This window comes from Oncorhynchus tshawytscha, linkage group LG02 (genome assembly GCF_018296145.1).
Source record: "Oncorhynchus tshawytscha isolate Ot180627B linkage group LG02, Otsh_v2.0, whole genome shotgun sequence".
Lineage (NCBI taxonomy): Eukaryota > Metazoa > Chordata > Actinopteri > Salmoniformes > Salmonidae > Oncorhynchus > Oncorhynchus tshawytscha.
In genome coordinates this window covers 20,708,969-20,728,031 of record NC_056430.1, presented here as the reverse complement: position 1 = coordinate 20,728,031, position 19,063 = coordinate 20,708,969, and the positions used below count along the sequence as shown (strand labels likewise).

The 19,063-nt window shown below is 44.4% G+C and overlaps 1 protein-coding gene across 2 annotated transcripts in view; it reads left to right on the top strand.

Moving 5' to 3' along the window:
- Nucleotides 1-19,063, top strand: part of LOC112219744 (protein NDRG3) — a 49,872-nt gene that overhangs the window by 634 nt on the left and 30,175 nt on the right. For both annotated transcript variants that reach the window (XM_024381267.2, XM_024381275.2), the window contains exons 2-3: nucleotides 15,703-15,786; nucleotides 18,570-18,602. In XM_024381267.2, the coding sequence (XP_024237035.1) occupies nucleotides 15,730-15,786; nucleotides 18,570-18,602 (90 nt within the window). In that variant the 5' untranslated portion in view covers nucleotides 15,703-15,729. The remainder of the gene's footprint in view (nucleotides 1-15,702; nucleotides 15,787-18,569; nucleotides 18,603-19,063) is intronic.

Here is a 19,063-nt window from a genome sequence, read left to right as displayed (position 1 = left end):
TTTTCATTATAATATCTACGTTACAAAGCATGCATAGTTTACGGAATTATATATGGTTGCTTGCTTCGTGCTCAATAAATGAATGTATGTTTGTCCTGAATGAAACAGACATGACTTGGCAAGTCCATGCTGTAGTTGGCAACTGGTGGCGTGGAGATATTACTTATCATTCTTCTGGCACTACATGACATTGTCAGCAGTCACCTGGTGAAGGTCACTCTGGTGTAGGTCATTGGATTCAGGTGTGACCTCAACGCAGGTGTTTGAATTTAGTTTTTGGGAGGGAGTCCTCCCTTATTGAATGATCTCAACAATGCCATATAATTACCAAAGCAGGGCAGAGTTTACACAACAAACAGTGACAGTTTCTAGTTGTCATTCACAACAGTGCTCACATTCAAATACCACTACATGCTTTTTGTGAGTTTATTATGGTCTTACGAGGCTTTAGTATGTGACTGAAAGATTGACCAAAAGTATACTTTGGACAGTTATCATAATAGACTTCTATTCAATTGGGAGGGAACTGCAGTCCATCATGGTTAATTATCACTGTAAAAAGTCATGCCTAACTGGTTGGAGAGTTTACAAGTTGTTGATTAGCCATTGTCCATGCTGAGAAGCTGTTTAGAAGGAGACCAATGTATTGGACATTTCTCCTACTTATACTACACCTGAGACCATGTTGTACAGGTAAACACCACAGGTATACACACACGCAAAGGAGATTCCTGACTACCCCATTCCCATAAGTGAGGAGTTTGGTGATGGAGAGACGTGAGACTTTTAATGGAGTTGAATGAATGTCAGGGAATACTGGCCACAGGGGAGATGAAATATTTAATTAAGCTGTGCTGGCTGTCAGCCAGTCTGTTAGATTGAACCTATCACCTCAGCTTGTCTGTCTGTCTGTCTGTCATGGCTAGAGGGCAAAACAAAGCCCTGTAAACCATGGCAACGAGAGGAGTCATGCGTCTTCAACGTCTTGATGTTTTCACACCTCCAGGAACACATCCATGTCTTACTCTCAGGCTGTTGACATTTCTGATAGTGAGTTTTCTAGTAGTGAAGCCCCTGGCCTAGAGTATCAGACAACTTCACTGATTGTAGTTTTCTCACTCTCTGGTCAGTATAGTTATGTGCTACTGTATCTATATACCCTTATCTAAATGTGTTGTGTTTGTTTGACACATGCACAAATTCACCTATTTCCCCTCAATCAAAGCAGTGATGTGTCTCTAGTTTCTGTAGTCGAACAGTGTGGATGTAATTCAAGCTTTGCAAGTCCCAGCAGTCCGTAGCGGTACCTGCTTTGCGCAGCAGGTTATCTGCTAAGTGGAACTATCAGAGGAAAGCGCTGATGCACAGGATCCTGTCCTGTGGCAGTGCCTATATATCTCCTTTTCACAACCTGGGGCTATGCTATACTTATATGGTCAGTCTTGTTACATTGTAATAACACTAAGTACATAGGCCTACCTAGTCTATATCTCCTAACACACAATACCGAGGTGATTGGTGTGTATAGTCTGTGCTGGACATTGTAAACCTCTCTAAGCCCCTGTACAGTCTCCTCATGGTCATATGAAGCTCCTGTGGTATCCTTTCCTCACATTTGTCAGTAATGCTAATCTCTTGGATCAGACCTTTGGGAGCTGTCTCTCTCTGTTCTTTATCAGCAGCAGCAGCAGCAGCAGGTGGTGAGGGAGGGAGAGAGAGAAAAGGGAGAGAATGAGCGCAGGTGGCCGGCTTGTTGATCCAGGAAGATGGAGTGATTCCAAGCTGGACCCTGTGCTGTCCTTCACTGCTGCCTGGGTACACACACATACCTGGATACCCTGTGCTGTCCTTCACTGCTGCCTGACACACACACACACCTCTGGATACCCTGTGCTGTCCTTCACTGCTGCCTGGGACACACACACACACCTCTGGATACCCTGTGCGGTCCTTCACTGCTGCCTGGGACACACACACACCTCTGGATACCCTGTGCGGTCCTTCACTGCTGCCTGGGGGACACACACCTCTGGATACCCTGTGCTGTCCTTCACTGCTGCCTGGGGGACACACACCTCTGGATACCCTGTGCTGTCCTTCACTGCTGCCTGGGGGACACACACACCTCTGCTGCAGTAAAAAGAAACATCAGCTCTGGAAACAGAAATGTAGTCTAGTAACATGACCACAGAGACTTACTCAGTCGACATCTGGCTATCTCTACACAGTTGGATATTCTCAACAAGCTTTAAGTTGCTGTGAGAGTGTCCAGTGACTGAACTTAAAAACTCTGATCGATTCAGATTTTAATGTCACATGCACAAGTACAGTGAAATGCCTTTCTTGCAAACTCAAAGGCCAATGGACTGGACAGTAATTAATGGATGTTTACTATTCGTTCTTTGTCCTCTGTTAATGGAAAGACTGCAGTTCTGCTGTGTTTACCTTTGGTTATAGATTTCTGATGTTTCTAATGTTCTGTAGCTAAAGCACCTCTTGTGAGGGCTTTGCTGGTCTGTGCTCTGTTCCACAAAACATTTCACAGACAGGTCAATGCTTGTGGTCAGGCTCCTCCCATGCATTAGTAACCACCACAGGAGGTTGGTGGCACCTTAATTGGGGAGGACAGGCTCGTGGTAATAGATGGAGCGGAATGGTTTTAAATACATCAAACACATGTTTCCAGGTGTTTGATGCCATTTCATTCGCTCCATTCCAGCCATTATTATGAGCTGTCCTCCCCTCAGCAGCCTCCTGTGATAACCACTACACACTCAGCCTTCAGAGGAGGGAGTCAAACGATGGAATGTCTCAGATAAGGTAAAGAGTATAAGGATTTTATCCTTGGATGTTTTAACAGGTCCAGAAAATGAAATACCCTACCAGTTGTAATTGCAGCGAAGCAAATTGACAATATGACGCCCCAGTAAATTTAATCCCTCCAAGGGCTGTGTTTCTGTGAGTGTAGTTAAATGGAGAGCGAGAGGAACATGACAAACAAACATCAAACACTCATTTACTGAGTGAATAGCACTCAGGGAGATTGGGCCTGTGTTTAATCGTGCGGCTCCCTGGTGAGTCGTGACCCTGCTGTTTGTGGAGTGTTTGTAGTGTACAGAAGAGATATGTGTGTATAGTGTACAGGATAGATTGGTGTGTGTAGTGTACAGGATATATCTGTGTTTGTAGTGTACAAAAGAGATATGTGTGTATAGTGTTCAGGATAGATCGGTGTGTGTAGTGTATAGGATATATCTGTGCTTGAAGTGTACAGAAGACGTGTGTATAGTGTACAGGATATATCTGTGTTTGTAGTTTATAGGATAGATCTGTGTTTGTAGTTTATAGGATAGATCTGTGTGTGTAGTGTGCAGGATATATCTGTGTGTAGTGTACAGGATATATCTGTGTTCATAGTGTACAGGATATATCTGTGTTTGTAGTGTATAGGATAGATCTGTGTGTGTAGTGTACAGGATAGATCTGTGTTTGTAGTGTACAGGATGTATCTGTGTTTGTAGTGCACAGGATATATATGTGTGTGTAGTGTACAGGATAGATCTATCACGCCCTGACCATAGAGAGCCTTTTATTCTCTGTTGGTTTGGTTCGGGGTGTGACTAGGGTGGGTTTTCTAGGTTATTGTGTGTCTATGTTTGCCTGGTTTGGTTCCCAATCAGAGGCAGCTGTTTATCGTTGTCTCTGATTGGGGATCATATGTAGGCAGCCAATTTCCCCTCTGTGTTTTGTGGGATATTGTTTGTGTGTAGTGGCCTGTGAGCACTCCATGACTTCACCTTTTCTTTTTGCTCTTTATTGTTTTTGTGAGTTTCATTTCAATTAAACATGTGGAACTCTACATACGCTGCACCTTGGACCGACATTCATTATAACGATCGTGACAGAATATCCCATCACAACAGGACCAACCAGCGTGTCTGGGAAGAGAAGGTATCCTGGGCATGGGAGGAGATATCCTGGACGAGAGGAAATTATGGCTGAAGCAGACGCAAGCGGTGAGGGAAGGACAGCGACGACGCCAGGGTTCGCGGCCACGACGCAAGCCCAAAAGACAGCCTGGGAAATTTTGGGGGGGGAACACGGGGTGGTCGGCAACGCTGAGGGGTGAATCAGAGACCGAGGAGGAATATTGGGATAGATTGAGCGAGGAGTAGTTGGTGAAAGTTGAGGAGAGTGATGAGAGAGAGCTGTTGGTTTGGCTGGAGTGGCAAGAAGATGGAGTGATTCCAAGCGGGACCTCTGGATACCCTGTGCTGTCCTTCACTCGCCTTGAAGTGCGTGTCAAGTCCGTGTCATCAGGCCTCCAGTGGTCCCGTCCTGTGCCTGCTCCCGCGCCGCCCACGTCACCAGCCCGGTCAGGCGGCCCCAGGCTTCCTGCGTGTCCAGAGCCCCAGTCCAGTACGTCCTGTGCCTGCTCCTGACAGTTCCCGCCGCCCTGAGGTGCGTGTCACCAGCCCGGTACCAACAGTGCCGGCCCCAGGCTTCCTGCGACGATCCCCGGTCCAGAGCTTGCGGTGACAGTTCCCAGTCCGGAGCTTCCGGTGACAGTTCCCAGTCCGGAGCTTCCGGTGACAGTTCCCAGTCCGGAGCTTCCGGTGACAGTTCCCAGTCCGGAGCTTCCGGTGACAGTGGGGGGGGGGGTACTGTCACGCCCTGACCATAGAGAGCCATTTATTCTCTATGTTGGTTTGGTCAGGGTGTGACGACCAGGGTGGGTTATCTAGGTTATTGTATGTCTATGTTTGCCTGGTATGGTTCCCAATCAGAGGCAGCTGTTTATCATTGTTGGGGATCATATTTAGGCAGCCATTTCCCCCATTGTGTTTTGTGGGATATTGTTTGTGTGTAGTGGCCTGTGAGCACTCCATGACTTCACATTTCGTTTTGCTCTTTGTTTTTGTGAGTTTCATTTCAATTAAACATGTGGATCTCTATGTACGCTACGCCTTGGTCCGACATTCATTATAACGATCGTGACAAGATCCATGTTTGTAGTTTACAGGATACAGTGGGGCAAAAAAGTATTTAGTCAGCCACCAATTGTGCAAGTTCTCCCACTTAAAAAGATGAGAGAGGCCTGTATTTTTCATCATAGGTACACTTCAACTATGACAGACAAAATTAGATTTTTTTTCTCCAGAAAATCACATTGTAGGATTTTTAATGAATTTATTTGCAAATTATGGTGGACAATATGTATTTGGTCACCTACAAACAAGCAAGATTTCTGGCTCTCACAGACCTGTAACTTCTACTTTTTTGCCCCACTGTATATCTGTGTTTGTAGTGTACAGGATAGATCTTTGTGTGTAGTGTACAGGATAGATCCATGTTTGTTGTGTACAGGATATACAGTGGGGAGAACAAGTATTTGATACACTGCCGATTTTGCAGGTTTTCCCAATTACAAAGCATGTAGAGGTCTGTAATTTTTATCATAGGTACACTTCAACTGTGAGAGACGGATTCTAAAACAAAATTCCAGAAAATCACATTGTATGATTTTTAAGTAATTCATTTGCATTTTATTGCATGACATAAGTATTTGATACATCAGAAAAGCAGAACCTAATATTTGGTACAGAAACCTTTGTTTGCAATTACAGAGATAATACGTTTCCTGTAGTTCTTGACCAGGTTTGCACACACTGCACCAGGGATTTTGGCCCACTCCTCCATACAGACTTTCTCCAGATCTTTCAGGTTTCGGGGCTGACGCTGGGCAATACGGACTTTCAGCTCCTTCCAAAGATGTTCTATTGTGTTCAGGTCATGGAGACTGGCTAGGCCACTCCAGGACCTTGAGATGCTTCTTACCGAGCCACTCCTTAGTTGCCCTGGCTGTGTGTTTCGGGTCGTTGTCATGCTGGAAGACCCAGCCACGACCCATCTTCAATGCTCTTACTGAGGGAAGGAGGTTGTTGGCCAAGATCTCGCGATACATGGCCCCATCCATCCTCACCTCAATACGGTGCAGTCGTCCTGTCCCCGTTGCAGAAAAGCATCCCCAAAGAATGATGTTTCCACCTCCATGCTTCACGGTTGGGATGGTGTTCTTGGGGTTGTACTCATCCTTCTTCCTCCAAACAAGGCGAGTGGAGTTTAGACCAAAAAGCTCTATTTTTGTCTCATCAGACCACATGACATTCTCCCATTCCTCCTCTGGATCATCCAGATGGTCATTGGCAAACTTCAGACGGGCCTGGACATGCGCTGGCTTGAGCAGGGGGACCTTGCGTGCGCTGCAGGATTTTAATCCATGACGGCGTAGTGTGTAACTAATGGTTTTCTTTGAGACTGTAGTCCCAGCTCTCTTCAGGTCATTGACCAGGTCCTGCCGTGTAGTTCTGGGCTGATCCCTCACCTTCCTCCTGATCATTGATGCCCCACGAGGTGAGATCTTGCATGGTGTCCCAGACCGAGGGTGATTGACCGTCATCTTGAACTTCTTCCATTTTCTAATAATTGCGCCAACAGTTGTTGCCTTCTCACCATGCTGCTTGCCTATTGTCCTGTAGGCCATCCCAGCCTTGTGCAGGTCTACAATTTTATCCCCGATGTCCTTACGCAGCTCTCTGGTCTTGGCCATTGTGGAGAGGATGGAGTCTGTTTGATTGAGTGTGTGGAGTTCAAACAGGTGCAGTTAATACAGGTAATGAGTGGAGAACAGGAGGGCTTCTTAAAGAAAAACTAACAGGTTTGTGAGAGACGGATTTCTTACTGGTTGATCAAATACTTATGTCCTGCAATAAAATGCAAATTAATTACTTAAAATCATACAATGTGATTTTCTGGATTTTTGTTTTAGATTCCGTCTCTCACAGTGTACCTATGATAACAATTACAGACCTCTATATGCTTTGTAAGTAGGAAAACCTGCAAAATCGGCAGTGTATCAAATACTTGTTCTCCCCACTGTATCTGTGTTTGTAGTGTACAGGATAGATATGTGTGTATAGTGTACAGGATAGATATGTGTGTGTAATGTACAGGATATATCCATGTTTGTAGTGTACAGGATAGATCTGTGTTTGTAGTGTACAGGATAGATATGTGTGTATAGTGTACAGGATAGATATGTGTGTGTAATGTACAGGATATATCCATGTTTGTAGTGTACAGGATAGATATGTGTGTGTAATGTACAGGATAGATATGTGTGTGTAATGTACAGGATATATCCATGTTTGTAGTGTACAGGATAGATCTGTGTTTGTAGTGTACAGGATAGATATGTGTGTGTAATGTACAGGATAGATATGTGTGTGTAATGTACAGGATATATCCATGTTTGTAGTGTACAGGATAGATCTGTGTTTGTAGTGTACAGGATAGATCCTGTGTGTGTAGTGTACAGGATATATCTGTGTTTGTAGTGTACAGGATAGATCCTGTGTGTGTAGTGTACAGGATATATCTGTGTTTGTAGTGTACAGGATAGATCCTGTGTGTGTAGTGTACAGGATAGATCTGTGCTGCAGAATGCAGGAATCTGATTCAGAGCTTGCATTCTTATCTCACTGTATTTTTTTAGTTCCTGTACTTTGTCTTTATTTATCTATACGTTATCCCTATCCATCTAGCCTATCTGAATGGTCAGCTTTTGGGCTCTGATTACATAATACTAAGGGCAGTTTTTACACTGTTGAGCCCTACTGTGGTTGCTAAGCTGTTTGGGTTGGTCTGATGAGCGGTTTTATGTAAATGTTCATGAAAAGGTCATCATGCCTTCACCAGCAGTGCTGCGTAGAGGGGTCGACAGCCCCCTGTGGTTGTCAAGGACACAGCCATCCTCCCTGGCGACCAGGAGAGGAGAGATGGTGCCAGTGGTTTTCTGAGAGGGTCCACCTCTGTCTCTCTCTGGGAGATTAGGTTGTCCTGATCTGTCTCAGTGACAGCCAGCCATGGCTGTGTGTGATGGCTCTATCAGGAGAAAGCCTTGCTTGGTTAGACCAACAGGCTACTCACCACAGATCCATACAGTTCTACAGACTGACCTAGAACCAACCTTACCTACCTGCCATCCACATAGATACTTTCATAAGCCGGTGTTAAATAAAGAAAACTACCTAGGTTTTTAATCAAATCTCTGAGTGTGAACCTTGCTGTTGTCACACTAACATGTACCGATGGCCTTGGGGTTCTGTCATCCATCTCTGGGCCAGTGTTATGTCCTGTAGTGTAGACACATTAGAGCCCTGTATACCTGTTATCTGGAGTTAGGCTCACTGTCACTGTGACTCAACTCTGGTGTGAACCCCTGACTCAGCTGCTCTTTCTCTCTCTACAGTACCTCTCTCTCTACCCCTCTTTTTACCTCTATCTCTCTTTACCCCGTCCTCTGCCCTGCCTATCCACTCCACCTCTCCACTCCTATCTGCACGAGTAAGCAGTGCTAGGAATCCCCTACAGACAGTACCCACCAGCTCCCGGGCAGGGCAGCCAGCAAGCAGAGCTGAGTGGAGTGGAGCCAACAGGCAGTGGCAGGCAGGTACTCTATTAGCAGCACTGAGAACCATCAGCCTATTTTTAGCAGGAGTAGCGCTGGTAGCGACCAGGCCCATGTTATAGCTTGCAGTAGATTTTTTGGGGAGTCATTCATCTATTGTCATTCCGCTCAGTAGTATGTTTTTTTGAGTTGCTCCTATGCCTTTTGTGAGGGCTGTGTTGGGTCGTAGCGATAATGCACACAAGTTGCTATTGTTAGAATAGGAGGGCAGAGTGTCCATTCTCTAATTAATCTTACTTTGGAATGTTAGAGACACCTCACCATTTTTTAGCTGGTAGAAAACAGACTATTTTGAATCGGTAGAAGTTAACCAGTGTTCTCTTTCAATCTGTGGATATAACATAATGTGGTGTGGACATACACGTATTGCATTTTTCACCGCTAGTGTTGAGTCAGTGGTTCAGTGCAATCTTCATGCTGTATAATCAACCCCCCCTTGATGTATCATTGCTTTTTGTGTCCTCAAAGAGAGGGAGAGCAATAGACACAAGTGCTTCGAACAGTCAAATCACATCACCCAAAAAGTGCATGCAGTGTAGTGCTCAGAACACCACATGACTTATACATGAACCCCAAAATAGAGCTTGCTGAGTCGGAGAGGCTGAGGATGTAGGCTACACACTGGAAACATGGGAAACTTACTCAAACAATCAGCTCTCATAGACCATCATGTCACGATGATGCCTTATTTATGGTTTATACATATGCTTCCCTGTTGGACTTAATGTTTAAATTGTGTTATCTTGTTTGTTAGTTTTAGTGAAACAATAGTGCTGGTGGTCAGTGGCACCACTTTGTGGACAAAATACACTGCAGGTTTTTGGCTTTATTTATAGTAAATCTAGCATCCAGTTTTTCTCTGAATTTTGGACAAATAATGATTTGGGTCATAATACGTTCTGGGAATCAATGTACTTCTTGGAGCAGGACACAATTCCTTTGAGGCTGTGTGTGTGTGTGTGTGTGTGTGTTTGTTTGTTTGTTTTGGACTAAACAAACAAAAAGCCCAAACTGTCATTCTGTTACCAAACGTTGCATCTGCACTGTTCTTCAAGTAAATGAGTTTTATTATAATTTTCAGTGGAAATTGTTCAAAATAGTACTTATGCATAACTTTGCAATCATTGGTTTGAGTCTCAGTGTCACTCTGTCTGTCACTGTGGAATTGCCCTGATGCCTACAGATATGAGGTCTTAAATCAATATGGGAAATGACTTTTTTAATCTCACAAGCCCATTGGCAGATAAAGTGCCCCCTGCAGGGAATAATGCAATGCTTTAACAGCCCTCTGAGAGTAATGAGAGTAGCAGTAGATGTGCTGAAAGAGAGAGACTTGACAGCATGTTACACTGGTGTGTGTGTGTGTGTGTGTGCGTGCACTTGAATGTGTGTGGTTATGTGTTTGTTTGTTTGTGGATGTGACAGTCCTGAGTTTAGAGGGGCTTCCCCTCTCAGATCAGTGACTGCTGTGTGCTAGTAAGGGCTCTGATAATGATCTGAGCCTCTCTCTCACACACACACACCAGTGACTGTGGAGCAGGGTTGGGTGACAAAACTGGGTGATGTACTATGAAAAGAGAGACTGTAACAAACAGAATTGGCAAAGAACACACATTTCTTTCCACAAGGCCGTGGGATGAGCCCCACCTTCTTGGCGGCAGGTAGCCTAGTGATTACCGGATCGAAAGGTTGCTGGATCGAATCCCGTCTGTCATTCTGCCCCTGAGCAAGGCAGTTGTTTTATTTTACCTTTATTTAACTAGGCAAGTCAGTTAAGAACAAATTATTATTTACAATGACATCCTAGGAACAGTGGGTTTAACTGCCTTGTTCATGGGCAGAACAACAGATTTTTACCTTGTCAGCTCAGGGATTTGATCTTGCAACCTTTCAGTTACTAGTCCAACGCTCTAATCACTAGGCTACCTACCGCCCCAACAGTTAACCCACTGTTCCCCGGGCACCGATGACGTGGCCGATGACGTGGATGTCGATCAAAGCAGCCTGCCGCACCTCTCTGATTCAGTAGGGTTGGGTTAAATGCAGGAGACACATTTCAGTTGTACATTTATTTTCCTCTTTTTTTTTCAACAAATACAGTGGGGCAAAAAAGTATTTAGTCAGCCACCAATTGTGCAAGTTCTCCCACTTAAAAAGATGAGAGAGGCCTGTAATTTTCATCATAGGTACACTTCAAATATGACAGACAAAATGAGAAAAATAAATCCAGAAAATCAGATTTTTAATGAATTTATTTGCAAATTATGGCGGAAAATAAGTACCACCTGTATATAGCTTCGCTATTGTTATTTTACTGCTGCTCTTTAATTATTTGTGACTTATTTCTTTCTTTTTTTTTTGTATTTTTCTTAAAACCGCATTGTTGGTTAAGGGCTTGTAAGTAAGCATTTCACTGTAGGGTCTTCACCTGTTGTATTCAGCGCATGTGACAAATACAATTTCATTAGATTTGATTTGAAATGAGAGGCAGAGAGATAAGAGACAGATACTGATATTGAGTAAGAAGGAGGAGACTTCACAAGGTCATGTCCCTCCGCCCCTTTACGATCTCCCTATCAAAGCCCTAATCTAGTACCAGATAGAGAGAGGGGGGGAGGGTGGAGGGGTGGCTCTTAACATTCATCAACTGTCTGTATAGAACCAGGGAATTATTGCCAGTCTTTTGAGTAATGCTTATAGGAGGGCCAGGAAATTAAATCTGTGTGTGAGATTGTGGTTGTGTTTTTCAATATGATTATGAGTTAATTATATTAATGGATTATGTATTTGGATTAATGGATTATGTATTTGGCTGCTAATCCTTCAACGATCCAGGGAAGTCCATTTAAATGGTCACCTCAATAATTCCCTGCGGTCACCTGAATGAACACATGGTTATGCTACTACACACACTGCTTGTGAATAAGAATTGTGAATTCTAAATGTGTGAATAACGTGTGCGTTGATTCTAGATTGAATACTTTGGCAAAGGTGTGTGTGTGTGTGTGTGTGTGTGTGTGTGTGTGTGTGTGTGTGTGTGTGCTCTTCAGTTGAAGTCTATGGTTTTTGAACCGACCCTGTGTTGGGAGGGTCACCACAGGGTCACTATGACAAAGGAGAGATTTAGTTTGCTTGTATCAATAGGCCTCAGTGCAGTAACAAGAGAGAGTTGGGCCCCAGGAGAACAGACTGGGAAAGGAGTAGAGTAATTAAGGCTGGAGCACTAGGAGCTTGCAGCCTCTCAGGCCTGGGTGCTCCTGCTTCACAGGAATCTCCTGGGGTGATGGTAGGGAGGGAGAGAGAGAATCTTCTCCCAGTTCTGTTGCTCTGTCTGTCCGACTTGTCTCTCCCCCTCCGGCCAGAACAGAGCAGAGGGATTGGATCAGAACGGAACAGAGCGGAGGAATTGGATCAGGACAGAGCAGAGGGATTGGATCAGAACAGAGCAGAGGGATTGGATCATAACAGAGCAGAGGGATTGGATCAGAACGTAAGACTAACACTATAGTTGTGTTGTTAATCCCCTGACAGGAAGTGAAAGGGAAAAATGTCAAATGGAGAGATTTTCCCTCTAATTCTCTTACCAAACGAATGGCCTGGGTTAGAGTGCTAGGAATAATCTGGAACTGAGCCCGACACAGTCACAGAATTATACTCTGGGGCGGATTATACACAGACTAAGCGCTGTAAACAGTGTGTCTGAGGGGGTGGGGGCAGCGATGTGGAGCAGCCAGGGCAGACGTTTCTATTCAGATGTTCCACAGACCAGTTAGTTGTTCCTTTCAGATGGTTGCCATAACAGCACCATTGAGTCACATAAAGGAAAGCAGGCCTGGGATCTGTTCTCACTGGTTGGCTGGGAGGGGGCGGGAGCTTCTAAGGAATTTGTCTTGCCCTGTTTTCCTTGTGTTTTTCTGTATGCCTGACTACTTACCCCAAAGCATCTCCCCCCACACAGAGGTTCCTCTGTTCTTTAATTGGGACTGTGTCATCAAAGTTATTTGACCCAAAGATAAAAGGGACAGCCACACAACACAGACAGTCCCTCTATTTCAGCTTGTTGTCAGGGCCCTGCTCTCACAGCAGATCCATCAGCCTGTCATAGGTGACATTAAGGTAAGTAAAATCAGTGTCACCATGACAACATGCAGGTAGGTTAACTCAAGCCACCATGGTGACATTTGGTAGGTCAAGTCAGGGTCACCATGCCAACGTCTATAGGTTACCCTAGGCCTAGGGTTTCCATGGCGACATCTTGGTAGGTAGAAATAAGGTCACCATAGCAACATTTGCCATTTAAGGAGGGCTACCTCAGGGTCAGCATCACGACTCTCAGGAAACTGTAATCCATAATAGGAGCCTCTCCCAGAATGCACTGCTCTCCAAGGTGAGATGGAGATAGATGGATGGAGAGGGGGATGAGGCAGGAGGATGAGGCAGGGGGAGAAGTGTGAATGTGTCCTCTCAATCCATCATTCAGCACCGGCTGCTGACAAGGTGGCTACAGGACTCCCTTGTGTGTGTCTCAGTACTATGCTAAAGCTAATAACACCTCTCATACTATGACCTCCAGCCCAGGTCAGAGGGCAGGGCATTGTTGGTGGGTTGTCCATTAGACCAGTGTAGTTTCACACACAGGATGGAAGACGGGGAACAGAAGAATACACATTCAGACATTTTAAAATAGGACTATTTTGTCTGTTTAATTCTGTGGTGACTTTCGTGACTCGTGGTTTTCCTCAGACATGATCTTCGGGGATGTTTTTCCTAGTGCTCAGTTCTCAGTCACTGTGGTGCAGTGTAGCGTGATGTAAGAGGAGCAACCTGCTGAGCGCTAAATTGACCAGGGGAACTGTGTGTGTGCGTGTGCATGTGTGTTTATAAGTGTGTGTATTGGTCTTCATAAACAAGACAGTTAAGAGAGATACTGTATTTAGAATATCCATAATGCACCACCAGTCAGACTTTCCAGACAATTAGGTCACATATGCACCTCATTGTACTGTGTCAGCTGTTTCCAGAATTTCCCCTTCCCCCATACTACATATTCATCCACGCACATAGCATGTTCTGAGCATCGTCTGATGTCAGATGTATTTAACCAAATGTGACCATCTCTAATGGATTCCCAGTCAAATATGTTCCCCCACAGCAAAGCAAACACATTCCCTGTCTATCCATCTGGCCTCTGGGCCAGAGTTTCCCAAACTCGGTCCTGGGTTCCCCCCTTGGTGCACCTTTCGTTTTTTGCCCTAACACTACACAGCTAATTCAAATAACCAACTCATCATTAAGCTTTGATTAATGCTATGCACTGCCCCAATCTGTTTCTCCCATTACAGCCTCTATATGTTCCCTTTGTCTCTTTGTCTCTCATTTGTCCCAAGGCGCTCCTGTTTTAGAATAAACATCACTGGCTTTGTCTCTATGGCAACCACAGCACACACCGTACAATGGAATGTGAGTCTGTTGGAGACCTGGTGTTATTATAGTTGGAACAGGGTCGGGCCATAGGAAATGTACAGTACAATCATACACTACAATATAGTACAATGAAATACAATTCAGTACTGTACAATACAATACAGGACAATACAATAAAACTTCATATTGTAGGATAGCTTTTAGGAACTGTCTGTCTGTCATTTGGGTATAAGTCTACCCTGACCCTTCCCGATTGCAGTTTGCCTTTGCTACCGGGCCCACTTTCTGCGTCAGCCCGAGGAAGTGTTGGAATGATACAACCAATACGCTGAATCTGCTCAAGCATGCAGGATATTTGTTTTTCTTTTTTCTCACTCCTTGTCTAAATATTTTTTTTGTTCCTTTGACCCGTATTTGTCAGCAGCATTGCTGGGCATATTTTCATCATACTAACTACTTCTGACGATTGATGTGCAGGCATAGGTTATGGTTTTGATGGTATGTCCAGTCTGTTCCAGGAAGGTAGTAATGTCTTGCCACAGGGCTATATTATATTTCACTCATCAGATGGAGGCTATGCACACGGGTGTGTCACCATAGCAGGTCTGAGAGCACCCTAATGGTTCCTTCTGACTCAAACTGGGATGATGTCATCTGTGGAGTGGAGCTGTTCTGGTTGGTTGAGTTCCAGGCTATTCAAGCACATCACCAGCCTACTCTGAAGGTTATATGTTCAGCTCAAGGTTGTTAGAGAGAGGTGGGCCCTGACACAGGAAGTGATTATAGTACTGGAACTCCCATTGGCTGTTGTCAGTCCAATAGCCATGCCCTTTTCTATTGTAGACCAGCCTTCACTGTATTTGTACTGTTACTTTTTAGAGCGATTTTCAATTAATTGTCAAGCTTGTTAATATATGAGTATTAACTTACTAATAAATGCAAGTGAGAGACAATTACAATATGAGAAGTTTTATTTTATTATACATGTTGTTAGAAGCATTGACCTAGGCCTGTCTCTTTAGATTCTACCCCCTGTTATCCCCTCAGTCACATGATCTTCTCTCAGAGAGCCAGGTAACAGAACACCGTTCACTGTCCTCACCTTGAGCAAGCGGGGCTGAGGTAAAAGGGAGGCGCTAGCGGAGTGATTGTGTGCCGCTTGGGTGTAGTCTCTCTCTGTGTAATTATTTTCCTCAAAGGGAAAACAAATGAGGAGGGATTTGTGTGGTGTCCCTGCCTGCCTGCCCCCCTGCCTGCCTCCCTGCCTTACTGCTGCCTGGTTCTTAGGTGTACGCTATGTAAGGCTGGGATGACCTTTCACAGAGCAAACAGAGAGGGAGAATGCCCTTCAACCCTTCAGCTTCATCCTCATCACATGCGTGTCACGGCGATACCCCTCAGGTCTGTGTATGCAGGTCTCAGGGGAGGAATGACAGGGCCAGGGCCACAGCACGACACATTGCCTACTTCTCTCATCCAATACAAATAGATCAATCAGCCTGATGTGTTGTTACTAACCACTCCCATATTAACTAATAGCGTGAAGCTGACATGAATCTGAACAACTTATTGACGCAGCAGGGGTCTCTCAGATCACTGTTATGTTCTCTGTGTGTGAATACGCAAATAATAGTCTTTGTATGATAGTATGTGCTATAATTGTGTAGCTCTCATTTCTGAAAGTATGTTATGTGTGGCTTACATAGGATCATTTATTGTCTTCTTCTCTCTCTCTGTCTTCCTCTCAGTGTTGAGTAGAGTGACCAGACAGGAAGATGGATGAGCTACAGGATGTGCAGCTGACTGAGATCAAGCCCTTGCTGACCAATAAGGTGAGAGTATGAGATGACCACCTGCGAGGGAGAGTCACACATACACATGCCTATACACTGAGTGTACCAAACATTAGGAATACCTTCCTAATATTGAGTTGCGTTCGTCGGGGCATGGACTCGACAAGGTGTCAAGAGCGTTCTACAGGGATGCTGGCCCATGTTGACTCCAATGCTTCCCACAATTGTGTCAAGTTGGCTGGATGTCCTTTGGGTGGTGGGCCATTCTTGATACACATGGGAAACTGTTGAGCGTGAAAAATCCAGCAGTGTTGCAGTTCTTGACACTAACCGGTACGCCTGGCACCTACTACCATACACTGTTCAAAGGCACTTAAATATCTTGTCTTGCCCATTCACCCGCTGAATGGAACACATACACAGTCCATGTCTCAACTGTTGCAAGGCTTAAAAATCCTTCTTTAACTTGTCTCCTCCCCTTTATCTACACTGATGGAAGTGGATTTAACAAGTGACATCAATAAGGGATCATAGCTTTCACCTGGATTCACCTGGTCAGTCTATACCATGGAAAGAACAGGTGTTCTTAATGTTTTGTAGACTCATGTTTTGAGACTTATTCAATCTGATCCATCGTGAACAGTGCTTTCCTCCCCACTCCAGAACTCTGTTCATCAAAGTGAATTATTTATAGTCCCTGCTTCAATGTAGTGAGGGAAGAGAAAAGACTCGAGAAAATAGAGGAATAAGAGTCAATAGAAGAAAAATCAAGGGATGGAGTTAGGCTCAAGAGAGAGATGCAGAGAGATGGAGAGAGAGAGTAGGCAGATGAAGCTTGAAAGCAAGAGGGAGGGGAGGAAAAAGGGGAATATCAAAGGGGAACCTTGCAGAAACGCATATTTCTTTTGCTTGAAAGATTCAGATGAGAGAGAAATTACTCCAGCAGATCAAAGCTTTCTTCCCACCGTTCCTCAAGGACCTCCAGCATCGAGGAGAGGATGAGCTCCCAGCCTGCCTTGGGTTGGGGCAAGTAGAAGGAAGTCAGCCCATCTGTGTAAATTGACAGTTACAGAAGGTTTTCACCAAAAACAAATTTGGCAGGAGAAGTTCAGCCCACATTCATTTTCAACAAAGTCACGTGGATAAATGTGCAGGGTATTGTGGGAAGGTGAGCGGCAAGAACCATGCTAGTGGTGTGGTAGAAAAAGTTAAGCTCTGCTCTACTTTATGCAAATGTCAATCAAAGTGAAGGCCTCTGGTCAAAACCCACAGTTAGGCTTTTTCTGCAGCACAGGACATGAGTTGATGTATAGGCTGAGGCAGAGGGTATTGTGTCATATATCATGGGCTGAACAGGCCATTCATCACCTGACAGTGGTGCTGGTGAAGTGGGCTGGCTGTGGACAGACAGGTGGATGGAAGGCAGCGCCATGAGCTCCTCTGAATGAATGGGTTTATGGCTGACCTCTCACTCCACCTAGTGGCCAGGCCATCTCATTAAGAATCCAACAGACAGGAGCCTGCAGGATAGATGTGAGGACCGACAGACAGTAATGAGTTGACAGGAGAGGCATACAGGTGATAAATAGGATAGCATATTGAGAGTATGTCAATTAAGCAGTGGTGTTTTCTATCCTATCCTGAACAAAAATATAAATGCAACATTCAACAATTTCAAAGATTTTACTGTGTTACAGTTAATATAAGGAAATCAGTAAATTTATATAAATTCTTTAGGATCTAATCTATGGATTTCACATGACTGGGAATACAGATATGTATCTGTTGGTGCATGGATCATAAAACCAGTCAGCATCTCCTTCGCATAACGTTGATGGCTGTTGATTGTGGCCTGTGGAATGTTGTCCTTCTCTTCAATGGCTGTGCGAAGTTGCTGGATATTGCCGGGAACTGGAACACGCTGTCGTACATGTCGATACAGAGCATCCCAAACATGCTCAATGGGTGACATGTCTGGTGAGTATGCAGGCCATAGAAGAACTGGGACATTTTCATCTTCTATGAATTGTGTACAGATCCTTGTGACAGGGGGCTGTAAATTATCATGCTGAAACATGAGGTGATGGCTGTGGATGAATGGCACGACAATGGGCCTCAGGATCTCGTCACGGTATCTCTGTGCATTTAAATTGCCATCGCTAAAATGCAATTATGTTCTTTGTCCGTAGCTTATGCCTGCCCATACCATAACCCCACCGCCTCCATGGGGCACTCTGTTCACAACGTTGACATCAGCAAACCGCTCGCCCACATGACACCATACACGTGGTCTGCTGTTGCGAGGCTGGTTGGACATATTGCCAAATTCTCAAAAATTATTTTTGAGGTGTCTTATGGTAGAGAAATTAAAATTCAATACTCTGGCAAAAGAGTTCCTGCAGTCAGCATGCCAAATGCAAGCTCCCTCAACTTGACAAATCTGTGACATTGTGTTGCGTGGCCAAACTGCAAATTTTAGAGTGGCCTTTTATTGTCTCAGCACAAGGTGCACCTGTGTAATGATTATGCTGTTTAATCAGCTTCTTGATTTGTCATACCTGTCAAGTGGATGGATTATCTTGGCAAAGGATAAATGCTCACTAACAGGGCTGTAAAGAAATTTGTGCACAACATTTGAGAGAAATAAACTTTTTGTGCATATGGAAAGTTTCTGGGATATTTTATTTCACCTCATGAAACATGGGATCAACACTTTAAAAGTTGGCTTTATAGTTTTGTTCAGTATAAAATACTGTAGGTGAAAGAATTTCTACCATCCAACACCTCAATAACATATACCATTCTTTTCTCTTTTTTCTCAGAATTCACGTAACTTCCAGGACTTTGACTGCCAGGTGAGTGTCTCCAGTTCTAAATGAAGGGTGTTGATTTGTACTGATCATTTTCAGTGATGTGAAAATGAAGGGCCCAGACACTTGAGCTCTTCAGTAAGGCCATTCTACTGCCACTGTTTGTTTGTGGAGATTGCATGGCCGTGTGCTTGATTTTATACACATTTCAGCAATGGGTGTGGCTGAAATCACCAAATCCACTAATTTGAAGGTGTGTCTACATTATTTTACCTTTATTTAGTTAAGAACAAATTCTTATTTTCAATGACGGTCTAGGAAGAGTAGGTTAACTGCCTTGTTCAGGGGCAGAACAACAGATTTTTACCTTGTCAGCTCTGGGATTCGATCTAGCAACCTTTCGCTTACTCGCCCGATGCTCTAACCACTAGGCTACCTGCCGCCCCTACATACTTTTCCACATGCAGATAGAACTATACAGGGTTATTATTAGTCTACATACATAG